We start from the raw sequence: 14,760 nt of genomic DNA on the forward strand, positions 1-14,760 counted from the left end.
TAAGCCCCTGCAATGTTGGTGGAGTACACTGCATTGCTCCCTGTTCTGTGTTTGGTTATTGAGACCATATAAAGGAGCCAGGCCCTTTGTGGCAGCAAGAAATTCAGCAAAGTCTCAGACGGGTTTTCCACACCACTGTCCTCTTTGTAGTCCAAATCCAAGATGTAAAGACTTAGTTTCTTTTGTCAATAGGCTGCATGCTAGCTTCTGGAGAGTAACGGTAGCAGATTTTCTGCTTAGAGATATAGAAACACTGAAATTAGTGGACAAAGATGGTAAGGGAGAGAAGATTGGGTAAGTACAGGTGCCTACCTGTAAAATTAGTGACTTCTGCTTGGAAAGGTGGTTGGTTTTGAGCTGCCAATAGATTGATTTGAGTGGGGAAGAGCAGAGCAGTGACACCTATTGACAAAGCTTTCGAACTGCCAGCTCAGTTTTATTCCATTTGTGGCTATCTGAGCACTGTTAATAGAGCTGTGGACCCCTCAGGACCAAGCACAGCCTGCTGGCAGTGGACTTGCTCTCCTTGGTTACTTTTTACAGAGCTTTCAGAATCATCCCTTGGGATCTGCAAACAGGGGTTTGCAGCCATTGTTTTAGCAGTGGATGTAGCCAAGTTCCATTGTTCCCATAAGGCTGGGAGATGTCTGGCCCACCAACCCAAGTGGGTCTGCCTCACCAGCCCAAGTCCCTTCATCTCCAGCTGCCCTTGGCTTTCTGGAAACCAAGCTGCACCATGAGCAACGGTCCCTAGTATACCTCAGAATGGTTCGGTCTATCTTGTCAGAGACAGGGCAACCCCAGGAAGGCAGAAATGCCACAAGCTTGTTCAAGCAGCTGCTTTTCACAGTGTAACGGTTGCAATGTAGCAGGAGATACTCCAGTGGGATACACTGCAAAATGCCCAGGTTATGGTTGAAGTCTGAACTGTGGCTTCCTCTGGTCCTCTGCAGAAGGGTAATAAATAAAAGCCATTCCCCCCTTTTTAACAGTTTTTCTGTTCTCATCAAATATGTTTTCCTTCATTCAGGCAAACCACATTGCATCTCGTAGTCTTTACTCCTCCTCTTCCTCCTTCCCCAAGGCTTCTGTTCTGTATTCTGGATGAATTTCTGATATCCAGCCTCTGGTACCAGCAGTGCCTTCACTGTTCAGGTCTTCTGTTGAGGCAGGGACATGGCCAGCCTTAAGGGAAAGGATCTGACCATCCACAACATGCACAGGTCTTTCTACGAGCAAATAAAACATGAACAAGGTTGGAGTGATGCTGGCAAGACTTGCTTACAAGCACAGGCAGAGCCACAAACCACCATCCGCCACCACCTTGGGCACAGCTAGGTAAGTGCAGTCCACTCTGAACAATAACCTAAACCTATGATTTGTGTCAGAACATATTCAATGTTGGTGAGCAAGAACACCAGACAAGAAGCTCATACTGGGACAGTTGTGCGATGAAAGCGAGCTATGACCGGGCCAACCTGGCTCGTGTCAGGGAACAGTGTGAAGTGAAAATGGAGGACAATCAAGATGCAATGGAAAGACTTTGGGATCTGAGCAAAGACATTAGCACGTTTTTGGTCTGTTGCAGAAAACTTGAAGTTCTGTGTTATCTAAGAAAAAAGACGTTGCTGCAAGAACAAAAGATGTAGTGATGTTTTTTTTAATCAAGTAAATAGCACCACAAAGGGTTCTTCTTCTAGATCCCCTGATAGTGCTTTGGTTGCTCATGATACAGTAGAATGTCAGTGAGTATATATGAAACAGGGACTTGAAAATTGGAGAGGTGAGAATGGAAGTCAGTACTTCTGCTATCTGTATGGGCAGGCTGCTGCCGCCAGATCACAGGTTCATTTCCAGATATCTTTGCTTCATTACTTCCTTCTTACATGCTTCAGTGAGCAGAAGGACCATTGCGTGCTCTGAGAAGGGGTATTGCATTTTGTAGGTGGACCCCATTTTCCTTCCAGTCCCCTGATGTATCAGGTTGGAAATTCTGCATCAGTCTTAAAATTAATTTCTTCAGTGAACACCGTAAGAAAATACAACTAGTTTTGAATCTATATATCTGCTTTGTGATAACCTTTGGTATTTTACTCACCCTGAGCCTGCCCATCTTCAGTGACTGACAGGCTTTTGCATTGCTAAAATTGTAATGGCTTCCTGAAGTTTTCTGAGGAGAAGCAAAAAAAAAATAATTCAGGTAGTTAGAGAGCAGTTGAGCACAGGTGAGATGGATTATTGTCTTTAGATTTGTATTTCCCAAACTCTTAGTGAAGCATCATTTGCATCACTGTGTGTTATTAAAGACCAGTTCTTCATTTAGGAGAAAACCTGAGTTAATCCACTGAACGAGGAGATTTCCATCACTCTTACAGTTCCCACCTGCTGAACCTGGAATCTTAATCAATTTGTTCAGTTTGGTTGATCTTACTTTAAATATGAACCAAAGTCTTTGTGCAGTTTTGTGGATGAAAGAACTGTGTTGTGAGCTAGATACCATCGTATTATGCATTTTCCTTACCATAGAAGCTCTGAAGCCTGCTTTCCATTTCACAGACTCTCTCAGGCAATTAAAGGTGCAAAGTCATTGTCAGCTTTTCTAAAACTTTTGATGAAGTGAAAGTCATTATAAAATAATGGCATTTTAAAAGTACTAGTCTGTCTGGGCTCTTACACTGCACCCACCAGCTCATATTTCTCTCATTACTAATTTTAGGACTAAGACCTCAGAAGTGTTGTGTTGGCAGGGGCTGCATAGGGACCCAGGCAGAAAGACCACATTCCTGATTTCCAATAGCAGAATAGCGGGAGCACTGAGCTTCGGCATTCCCCTAGCCTCCTTCTCCTATTTGCTTATTGCTAGTGTGATGTACTCTTTGCCAGGGAAAAAAAGGCAACACAAAAATAAGCAATCTGATACCACAAGCAGTGCTAGCTGAACAGGTTCACCAGAATGAAGCACAGAGTGTCCCAATGTTTTTTCTTCCATCGAGAAGCATGTTCCCAAGGCATGTCCAGTGTTCATCCCTGTGAAGCTGCTCTAAGCTACCCAGAGATACAACTCGCTTCTTCTGAATTGCACTCACTTAAACGTCTTCAGCGATAGGGGAGGGCTTGCAAGGAAGTGAAGCGTGAAAAGCTAACTATATATGTTTGCCCTAAACTATGTGTGGTACTGAGCTTTTCTGTGTGGTTAACGGACAATGTTTAATTATTTCAGGCTCGTCGTTCCCAATAAGGGCTATTCATCGTTAGACCAGGTCCAGATGAAAAGCCACTGGTAGCCCTGGATACGGACAGGTATGCAAGGGTTAAAAGATGATGTACATAATGGTGCAAGTGAGTTTTCATGCCAGAGTGCAGCACTGAGTTAACTCCTGCTGAAACTGCTCCTGCAAGCTGCTCACGCTCTTTCTTACTGTGCCCTTTGGCATATACTGTAACTGGTCTGTGTGTGTAAACAAGTAGGAAGGGACTTGAGTAAAGAGCACTGAGATGGAACGATCTGAGGGTCACAGATGAAAGCTGCTCTCCAGGTTCCCTTGATGTAACTTCTCTGTGTCTCAATGACAGTTTCATGGCACGAGAAAGGTAGGGCTAACCAGGGAATACAGGTCTCTCTAACTGTTTCCTTCTTTGCTGTATCTTGTCCTTCCCTGCAGTGATGATGACTTTGACATGTCCAGATATTCCTCCTCGGGATACTCGTCAGCTGAGGTGAGTTATACTCTTTTCTGCCATCCTCGCCATGAATTCTAATAGTAGAGCAGCCAGAAACAGCTTAGAGTGGCCTTGCCCTGCCAGAAATGGCTACACAATTAATTTACCAGTGGTCTGTGAGTCTGAAAGGGGCCACAGCAGAAACTGTGTCATGTTTCTTTCTTCCCTGGTGATCCAGTTGGCTCCATCCCCTCACTGCTGTGGCACAGAGATCTGCCTGCCGGCTGTTTTCACAGCTACCTTTGGCTTCACTTAGGCTTTTCCCAGTTCTGCTTAGTCCTGCAGTATTAGCCCATGTGCTGCAAAAACAGCAACTTGTCTGTCCTGCCAGCTCAGCACCCGTGTGCTTGCCAAGGACACAAATAAAGCATGTAAGGGTGTGCTGTGATTTGCAGTTCTTGGGGCCGTCAGAGTCACCAGTGCATGTTTACTTGGAGCAGGCAGAAATCCCAGGGAGGACTTGCACATGTGAACTCTTGCCCTTGCAAAGAGAAAAGGCAGGAAGCTCAGGCTTGTTAATCCCTCTGCATTGTTTCTGAAACATATTTCCAAAGTCTTCTAAGTTACTTGCTCAGCCTTTGCCTACTGCTCCTGTGGGATCTGATTTTACATCCAGGGTGCTGAGCAGCCATTCTGCACACAAGCTGCTGGGAACTCTTCCCTCTTGTATCCCTTCCGTGGGCAAATATGTCTGAAACACAGAGAAACAGCCAAGAGCAGGAACCAGATCAAATGATCTGGGCCATCTCTGGGCCCTGATGAACTGTTGTTCACCCAGATTTGGTTGGACAGCACTTGAACCTGAGATTATGAAGACCCCAGAGGCTTTACCACCCTTCAGCTGCCATAGTGTGCCCCGGACTGAGAGGAGGGACTGCCCAGCTGCTAGCTGGTTTATTAACGTTATTATTACATTACTTTAAATGAGGGCTCATCTTCATGGAAAGGTTACTCCAGAATAAAATGATGTATCAGCTCGCTACTCTGGAATACCTCAGTGTAGGTATTCCTGTTCTGGAAGAAGCTAGAACAGAAGGCAGCTCTCACCTGTGGTTGAAAACTGGGACTCTGCATTGGTGGGACAGCTGCTAATGATGGGGAAATACGTTCCAGAATAAGGGACCTCCTTTATCTTCTGACCATCAGAAGTAACAAGTCTCAAGTGTTTGACTGTTTGTCTCTTTGTCTGTAGCAGATCAACCAAGACTTGAACATCCAGCTGCTAAAGGATGGGTACCGGTTAGATGAGATCCCAGATGACGAGGACCTCGACCTAATCCCCCCTAAATCGGTCAACCCTACCTGCATGTGTTGCCAAGCCACCTCCTCCACCGCCTGTCACATCCAGTAGTGAGGCCGGCAGGCTGTGATCAGTGCTTTCCACTATAACTGTAAAACTTAACAGCCATTGCTTCCTCCTATGGTAGGACGTGCATCTTTGTGTTCATGGAGCCAGGAGAAACCAAAAATTTGTTTATGATTGGGTGATAAGTTATTTTAAACTATGGTTAAACAAAAGAGAGTTGCTCAAAGTACCAGGCAGTGCCTGGAAGAACTGACTGGTCTGGGGCGTGAATGCAGAGGGGTCCAGAAATACCTTCTTGGTTTGTGTAGGCACTGGGGATGTTTTGTAAAGTGTCTATTCCAGAATGGGAAGGGTCAGATGGGGCTGCAGGTAATCCTGCCCACTGAAACCAATCCATCTGCAAGATCAGGGGTGAGTCTGAGGTGTCAGGGGGTTTTACCTATGAGAGGAGGTCAGTTCTTAATTCATTCACTAAACCTCTTTAATTTGTATAATCAAAATTACACTGTAACTGGGGCACAGGAATGGGAACAGAGTAGGGCTTCCTTTCTTATGGTAAGGCTAGCCAGGACTAGCATGACACAATTCATACTTTTTCAAAGAGGACAAATAAGTGGCATTTCACTGTGAGTCAGTACTAGCTAGAGCTGTCATGTCACATATCCAATGCAGTCTACCCTTAGCTCCAAGTTAAATTATCATCAAACACAATTAGATTCAATCTACAATCCATCTGTGCTCTTCACAGATTCAGTCCTTGCCCGAGAGTACCATACTCCTGAGTTCAGTCCAGTCACGTATACTGAATTCAGCCTATATTTAATTCCCGTGAGACTCATCTGCTTCCAAAAATCTTGAAGTTTTTTCAGTTCAGAAAAAATGAGTCCTGTGTGAGACAGGACTAGAGCTGTACAGTCTGAAAGTCAGTGCCAGCAAAGCTAGTTGAAGAAAGCACATTTTACAGTGCTTGACTGTTGATATTCTCTTGACACTGCATCTCTTGGTACCTGTGGGAGAGATTTTTTAACACTGAAGGCATCTGTGTGGTGATGTCAGACTTTAGGGGAGTTTTCAGCAACAGCAGGATTATTAACAGCTTCAAATCAAACATGAGAGGAAACTACTGTTTATCCTGTCTCTGCGCGCTTGAGAATCAGGTTTCGTCAGGTCCTGTGTTGGAAGCAGTTGTGTTTATTTGGTGCTGGAATAGTCAGGAAACCTAGTGTTACTTTAGATTGCTGGACTGAATTCATAGTTCACCAGCAGATTGTTTTGAATGCAAATTTCTGGAATTAGGAAACATGTCCACTCCTGGCCGCTCTTACGAAGCTGGCTTCAGCGTATGTGGGGCTCACCGAGGATGGGATGGCGTTTTTCTCAGTATTGAAATCCTTTGCCACTGGCAGGACCCTGTATTTCCCTGTCCTGCCAGGAGGAAGGACTGCCTGCCTTGGGTCATCACTTACTTCATAGCCTGGGGAAGGGAAAAAGCAAGGGCAATTCTGAGCTTCCATCAGAATTCTTGAGTCACAAGGCAGAGCCTGAGCTCCACCTCGACAGAGAGATCCCCCATCTGAAAACTCCATGAGGTGAGTTGAGTCTTTAAGAAGTCCTCTTCATGATTAGGAGGTTTAGGATTTAACATCCTGGTGTTTCACTCTGTGCGGTGCAAAGCATAGTAACATCCACAGCGTGAGCAAAAGACCAGGCACTCAAGATTCCTTATTATTCACTAGCTGGTACGGGTAACTGCTAAAGCTATGTTTGCTCCCCCTCCTTCAAACAGCACACTGCCACCCTGGCTCCAGGCCATAGAAAGAGGACTGAGTGATGCTGTTTGCTGGGCATCCCTGCCTCCTAATCCAGAAGTGCTGGCTAACTTACCAGCTCCTCTAGGAAGAGTGTCCCTCAAGTGAATTCCTCCCCCTTTCTCACCATCTGGTAATGCTGAGGGGAAATATTTCCAAAATACAGCTCAGGCTGAGGTTAGCAAGTTGTCTGGAGGTGGGGTAAGAGCTCCAACAATGCAGTGTAGAGAAAAGATGAAAGGTAAAAAACATTCCTTAAGGAGTCTTTTTTCAATGGGGAATATAGTCAAAAACTAACAGAAGCACCATGATCAAACCAAATCCTATAGGACATGACTGAGTCTCTAAAGCTTTGCTTTTCTAAGGAGAAATTTTGCAGTTCAGCATTGGTACCATGCAGTGTTGTCATTGCATTTATCCTCCTGGGTCAGTCTCCGTGCCTTGCAGACAGGCTGCAGACGTTCAGCCTTTCCCACAGCCCTTGCTCAGGAGCTCGGAGCATTTCAGTGTGCCTGCTAGAGCAACAAGCTGTCTGTTTGCATGGGTCAGCCGTGGAGGACTGCAGGTCTCACAGGTCTCTGTCATGCTGCCGTCATGTTGAGTCTAAGACAGAATGAGGTTTGCTGACACTATCTCCCGGGGTTAACACCTCCTCTCTGAAGAACTGATAACCACTGTCATGTGGCACCAAGACCAAGTCCTTTTATTACCCCTGTTGCTGGTTTTTGCCTGCCATACGCCCTCAGGCATTCCTCGAGCCTGCAGCCCTGAAACTGCCCTCAGCCCTTTGCATTGTGTGATGTGCACCTGCTTCTAGCGCAGCCCTAGAAAAGTAGGGAGGGAAGGAGATTAATGTTAATGTTAAGCACTCAGTGCTTCCTCCAAACACAGGCCGAAGCACAGCCAAGGTGTTTTTCCCTGCGCACAGGAGTTGGTTGCACAAATAGCTGGTTTGGCATGACAGTACAGGACCATAAAATGGCAATTTTTTGGCTTCTCCTCTCTATGCTTTGTGTTCATATATTTTATTAGGGGAATAAAGTAGAAAGGGTGGGGAAAAGTTGTTACCTGTGTAGGGTCATTATCAGGAAGGCTGAATGGATTAAGGCAATGCACATGTGGCTACCATAGAAAACTGAACACTAACCTTTCTGAACCGCAGCCCCTTAAGCAGGTTATGACCATGTGGCATGTTTGTTGGCTTGTTATGGAATATGGCAGACAGCCTGTCAGTATCTACTAACTGCAGATTGGGCTGGCTCCCACTGTCTGGTCTCATGTTCAGACTTTTGCTTCAGCCAGAGGTTTTCTTTGTGCCCTCATTGGAGCTTATGCTGTGGTGACTTCCTGGGAAGGTGTATAGATACATGGCCGTTCTGGCACTGCCCTTCTTAGGCCAGTGTCTGCTGCCGTGGCCTGGAGAAGGCAAAAGTAAAGAGTACAGTCCTGACTCTCTGTTGCAGCATTATCAAGCCCTAAAATCTGCAGAGCTGCGGGGCACTCTCCTGAATGCAGATTGCATGCAAGAAAGCAAATTGTTCCTTATTCCAGTCTGTGCACCAAACCAGATGGTCTTCTCGGTCCAAAGCTGCATACAGAATACCAAGGGGAGAAGCACCATGGATTATGAAACACTGCATCACTGTCCATCTAAATTACCATGCAAACAGGATTTAAGGATATTGATGCTGGTGCTTCCACAAAGGAATTTGCATTTGATGCCTCCTAAAGCCAGACTGGCTTTCTGTTAGGATTTTATGTAATCTGAGTCACCAAATTACTAAGTTTAAGCAAGTCCTTTCCTTCTATCAGATGTTGATTTTGCCCTTTAATGTGAGCTGGCTTTGAACTCCAGGATCTCAGCACTCAACTCTGTCTCTCTAGTCCACAAACTCCCCATTTCCAGATGTCTGTGTGAGGAGGAACATCCTCCTAGTGTTGAGGAAGGTCTTTAGATAGTCTGCTTTTCTGGTGGTTGTACATAAACTTTGGCTTAAAGGAGGCTAATATCCAGGTGACCATCCCAAAGGCTCATTGATGTTTTATTGGACATACCATGAAGCCAACCCTTGGAAGAGCCACTGGATCATGTCTGACACTGCTGCATGTCCATCCCCAACACATATATTTGGCCATTAGGTCTGCTATTCTGTTCTGGCCGTCTTGCCTGCAGATGCCTTGCAACCACAAAAGCAGGTGACCAAGCCTGCTGCATGGACTTTGAAAGGGACTTCAGGATGCTCCCCATGGACAGGATCGACTCAGATGCTTCTGGTTTGTCTCTCCAGCTCCTTTCCCAAAAGAATAGCCCCTGCTCAGCTGTGTGCTGGCTGACACTTTGGTCTGCAATCCTGAGCAAAATCCTTTCCTCTCCATGCTGAGTCTGTCCTCAGGCTGGCCTGCAAAGCTGTACAATGGCATGCAGGAGACTTGAAAAGTGCAGCGCCCTGTATGTGACTCAACAGAAACATGAAGATGCTTTGAAGAAAGGAAGGACCCAGCTGGGCACCAGATGGAATGACAGGAAAATGAAAAAAGCAGTAACGAGAAATGTTGCCAAGTGCTGTCTTGGCCTAGGGCAGATCCCAGTTGTCCGAGTTAATCTATCTCAGTGCAGTGCTGATACCAGCAAGGAGCAAAGCTTGCTTTCAGATGCACACACCAGAAACACCATGACCCTGAGCTGGCACCACAGCCAAATACAACTGCAGAAAGTCTGAGGAACTGTTAACAGAAACTGTCTCAGAAATGAGATCTGGGGTCCCTGCTGCTGTTGGCACGTGGTACGTGTTTGCTCTAACCTCAGGCAAGTCACACCCTCTTGATGTCCATTCCTTTCTGCAGCACAGGGAAGAAAAACCTGCCTTCCCAAGATGATACCACCACCCTGCGTGGGCATTGCCGAGTGTGTAACAGGCCCTGCTGATAGGATAGCTCTGCAAGCAAGATGTGAAAAGCATGCTATAGAATTTTTACTCATCTTTTCGAAGTACTACTTTGCTTTCCCTCTGTTTACCAGCTTCTGATGTTGCTTGCATGTGCCAGAAGGCTGCGGGGTGGAGGTTAGTAGAGAGATTAAACAGCTTCGGAGGAAGATGTTTGGCAAGGATGTGTTTCCCAGCTATTTGGCAGCTGGCTGTCACACAACTGGCTTCTCAATCCGCATGCTGCCACAGGGAACATGTAAGAGATACGGTGGCCCAACAGCACCATCCCCTGCTAGCAGAATTAGGGAACTTAGCAGCGCAGCTGGGATAGTGAGTGCTGATGAGGGGAAGAGAGCACTGAAGGGCTCATTTGGGATATTCCCCATCTGTTTCATGCTGCTTTCTTTTAGCCTCCACGTAATCATCTGAGGGTATAAACTGCCAGCTTTGCCTGGGCTTTTCCTTGACTTTTCCATTCTCCTTCAAGCTCCCATGCAGTATAGCCACTCTTACTAGAATGAGGTAGGCTTTGTCACCTGGCTGCTGCTTGGCTCAGCAAGTACAGACTGCGTGTTACAAAGAAACATCTGCATAGATGGGCAGTGCCACAGGGCAAGCTGGGCTAGGTTGAGCCTAAGGGGAAGGCATGGGAAGGTCATTTTAAGGTGCTTTTCACCTGTAGGAGAACATTGCATCCTTGTCAAATCCTTTCAGGGCTTTCCTGTGAGAGAGATTGCACCAAACCTTGAACCACATCTCGTCAGACAAACCCACCTCTGTTAAAAAGCCACACAAGCCCTGAAGCAGAAGGGCCAGCAATTTAGCATAGAAGAAGAGGCTGTGACCTGGGATTACCTATGGAAGATTAATGCAGGTTTCTCACAGCAGCTGGCACCTGTATTTTAACTCCCTGTAATTATGCAGCAGAGCTGCTGCATTGCTTCCAAAAAATTATGTCCCCTCCTTTGCCGGCCTTGACACTGGTGGCAATCGCAGGATCACAGCAGCTAACTGCTTGCTTGGCTGAGCACTGCTTTCACAGCTTTCTGGGGAGGCAAATGTTGGGGACTAATGGAGATTACATGGAGAGCACTGTGGCCCATGCAGCCGTGCAGCAAGCCATGTCGCAGAGTGGCACGGACCCTGGCAGGACGGTTGCAGCCCCTGGTGCCTGTGGAGAGCAGCCTCCTCCCTTTGCTTCCTAGATCCATTTGCCACTGTTGGTGGCTCTGAGCCTTTCTCTGAGCAGAAAATGCTGCTGCAGCAGAAGATGGATTTGCTCCTGAAAGGAGCCCACCAGGCTGGTTATGTCTGGTCTGTGGAGCCATTTCCATTGTAACAAATGGTGATACAGGCAGTGGGATTGCATCAGGGAGCGGAAGGTACAAAAGAAGCTTCATTAAAATGTGGCTGTCTGAGATACATCACTGGAAACGAGCACAGTAGGCACCAGGACATGAAAAGGCCATCGAAAGACCATGCTTAGATAAGTCCTGTTACTTCCCAAGATGTTCACCCTCCCATAGCAGCATTTCTACCCTAGCTACCAGTGGCCTCAGGTGAGCTCACTGGCAAGCACTGCTCTCCACCCAGACTGCCATCTTGCTTCTGTACCCCACAAATCTACAAGTCCATAGTTACCCACCTTCCTCAAGCCTGCATGATTTGGGAGATGCAGTTTGTTGGGAGATGTAATACAGATGCATGGAGAGAACTGGAAGACTTGGACAAGCTCTGTTCACAACAGCCCTTCTAGTTTTTTCACCATCTCCATCCCCAGCTCACAGACTTCCTTGGCCAGTTTCTTTGCACAGAAAAGCCACAGTAGCAGCTGTATTTGGCTTGTAGCTGCCTCTGTCCTGAGACAAACTCAAGGCAAACATCAGACGAGCGGGAGATCCAGCAAACATGACGGTGGGTGAGACAGAGAGCAGGCTGGGATTTCTTTTCACCCACCTGAAGGCCATGGGGCTGAGAGTTCACCAGGCTAGTGCAAACCTTGGTGTGATCCAGCAAGCTGAGCCAGCTGCCTTCACCCTGCCAGTCTCAATGCTGCGGGAGGTCTGGGACCCAAGCACCAGGTCCCAGGCCTGCCAGCCCACGTGCTCCTGGTGTGTGCTGGAAGACCTGCAGCAGAGGTGCCAGTGGGATGCCTGTCGGCTGTGCTCTTGCTGTGCTGGGGCACGGTACTGTAAGACACACTGGTAGGGCTGTAGTCCTGCAGAAAGAAAGACTCTTGCAGAGGATGAAGTCTTTGCAGGGTGAAAATTCAGAAGGTTGGGGTGTTCCCCCCCTTTTTGCACATTTTTAACCATTTTAATCCTTAACAGACGTTATGGGACTTTCAGTTTAATAAAGGAAAGGAATGAGCCACCATTAAACAGCTTTCTGAAGGGTCTGAAAGCAGGTGCTACCACATCAGAGCTGGTCTGTGCCTAACATGGGACTTCCAGACCTCATTGTACATCTGTAGCTGAGTCACCCCATGTGCTGTGTGAGGACTGTGGTGGGAGAGTCAGCACTGGCCATCATGCCAAGCAGCCATGGCTTCCAAAGAAGAAGAATCAGACCAGGAAGCGGGTGGCAGAAGGAGCAGCGATGGTAGAAGGGTAGCTAGTTGTCACAGGTAATCTTCATTATCCATGTCCAGTGGTCAGTCCTAGAATTGCAAGCCTTGTTATATTGCACACATCCTCCTTCCACTCTTCTCAAAGCAGCCGTCGCCAGCCCTTCCCCCTGCCCCATGCACTAGTGATGAGCATCAGAGGCAATTGCACCAAAGTGACTCTCAGCCCAGTTCTGCATACCACTCTCCCACCTGAACCCAAGGCAGCCAGACAGCTGGCCTTCACTGCTTTCTTTCCTTGTGTACCACAGCCTCCTCGCATGCACTCTAGCAGGGCATACAGGAGGCTCTGACCACGTCCCAAGAAGCTTCTTTACCCCTGGCAGCACATTGCAGACATGCACCTTACTGGGAAGGTACTGGGTCAATGCTGGTGAGATCTGGCATTGTCAGTCATGCATAGTTGATGGGGATCCACTAGGGAAGCTGGCAGAAACTGGCTACTGTCCCTTTTCTTTTATTTTGGAGGAAGAAGGGGATTCTTTTGGCATTATGATTATGTCCACCTTCCAGTGGCTAAGTTCTGGCTGCATTAATAATTGGGGTTTGTTGGCTGTCCAGGCAGGTATGGAGCTTTGCACTAATCTTAACAGCGAACATCGTGGCTGTATCCAGAGCCTGGATACAAGGCTGCATTTCTCTTATGCTGGCAAAGTGCTTTCAGCAGGCTCCAAATAGACATTTCTGGCAGACAGGGAAATGGCACTCCTCTGAGCACAGATCAGATCTGCACTTCCATTTAGTGTCCTCAGCTTGGAAAACACGCAACCCAAGCAAATGCTTCCCAGGCCTCCTTTCCCCGTGCGGTACCTGCCACCCCAGGGGAAGAGGCTATGGGAGATATTTCAGGATCACCAAAAGCAAGATCCATTTTGGATGTATTTAATGGAAATATCTTTCAGGAGGAAACACCTCCCAACCTTTGCATTAATCTTAAAAGAAGGGGATAAATTTCTGGCTGGCCTTGCATATAGTGAAACATAGCTGAAACAGCCAAATGTAAAGTAGAGTTAAACGTAGGGTTTGACCTGAATAACCTTTTAATTAGGAAGATAAATTTGTTGTAGCTTGACCTTAGTCCATGTTAGGAACCTGCTAATCATTTGACATGCAGAGCGTATTAATGCTGCACTTAACTTGGCCATTGGTTTTATTATCTGGTTTTAGGAGCTTTTTCACTCCTGAAGCATCAATCTGCATCTTTTATGGATTTTCTTTCCTTTCTTTTTTCCTCATTCAGAACATGTAGCACACTGTTGTACTTCTGTTCCCGTCTGCGTAGAGTATTGCCTTAAACAGATCAGTTGTGTTGTGATTTGTTTCTGGTTTTCTTTTTTCTACCATCAGTTTTATGCATTAATTTATTTAAAACTGTGCGGGTTTTGTTTTGTTTTTTCCAAAAACAGGAAACGTGTAATATTTTTTTTAACATTTCCATTGCAGTATTTATCATTGTTACTGGTTGTGTGTAGTGTTAACAGAATTAATGATATTAAAAAGCATACATATGAAAACCAGCCTGCCAGCCTTTTTCATTGGAGCAAACGGGGATGAGAGGGTATGAACTGCACCATCTCCTCTGAGCCCACAGCGGTCACAGATACTGAAATCGGGGTGCCAGCCTTCACACTGTGGCCAACACTGGCCTGCTTGAGCCCAGTAGAAGTGGCTGGTGTGGAGCTGCGCTGTATGGCCCAGGTAAACCCCCCAGGGCCAGCCAGCCCCCAGCCAGCATTTGGGAAGCTTCTCCCCAGGGCCTCAGGAAGGCGTGCAGGCTGCACCCAGCCATTGCGTCTGAGCTGAGACAGAAGCGGAAAGAAATGCTGCGTCTGTACAACACCGATGGGTGAAGTAATGTTTTCTCCAGCATTGCAGCCATTTCTGCCGCTCGGGGTTGTTGGCATGAGAGCCAAGCACTGATTTTAATGTCCATCACCAGCAGCTGGAAACCCCAGGGACTGCCAGGGACAGGGAACAGCTGTGGGGGAGCCAGTGGCCCATGCTGGCAGGCAGTCCAGTGCAAGATTAGTCCCCCCAAAACAGAGGCTTGGACTACCTCTCTGCAGAGCCGTACTCCCCAGATCTGTGCCCTGGGGTGCTCCAAGGCCACGGAGCTGGGGCAGCGGGTAGGCACCTCCATATCCACCCTTCCCTCCAGTGGAAAGCCTAAGCCTGGCTCAGAAGAGACCGGCAGGCTGTGAAAATCAAGGACAGATTGTTTTCTTCCTTTCAGCTCTGACAGCTCATTAATCACATTTCCCTGGGGTGCCCTAGGCTGCTCAGCCCCACCATCACCTGCAGCAAACAGAGCAGGGCTCTGCAGCCCTTCAGGCTGGCATCCACCCTGCCAAAGTGGACGCGGGGTCTTCACCA

The 14,760-nt window shown here is 47.2% G+C and overlaps 1 protein-coding gene across 1 annotated transcript in view; it reads left to right on the top strand.

Annotated features, from left to right (window-relative positions):
• FAM219A (family with sequence similarity 219 member A) overlaps positions 1 to 13,901 on the top strand; it is a 102,995-nt gene extending 89,094 nt beyond the window's left edge. The window contains 4 exon segments of the mRNA XM_037373167.1: positions 3,221 to 3,258; positions 3,261 to 3,300; positions 3,663 to 3,717; positions 4,916 to 13,901. Of these exon segments, the coding sequence (XP_037229064.1) occupies positions 3,221 to 3,258; positions 3,261 to 3,300; positions 3,663 to 3,717; positions 4,916 to 5,071 (289 nt within the window). The 3' untranslated portion in view covers positions 5,072 to 13,901.
• Positions 13,902 to 14,760: the final 859 nt, after the last annotated feature.

Source organism: Falco rusticolus, chromosome Z (assembly GCF_015220075.1).
Source record: "Falco rusticolus isolate bFalRus1 chromosome Z, bFalRus1.pri, whole genome shotgun sequence".
NCBI classification, from domain to species: domain Eukaryota; kingdom Metazoa; phylum Chordata; class Aves; order Falconiformes; family Falconidae; genus Falco; species Falco rusticolus.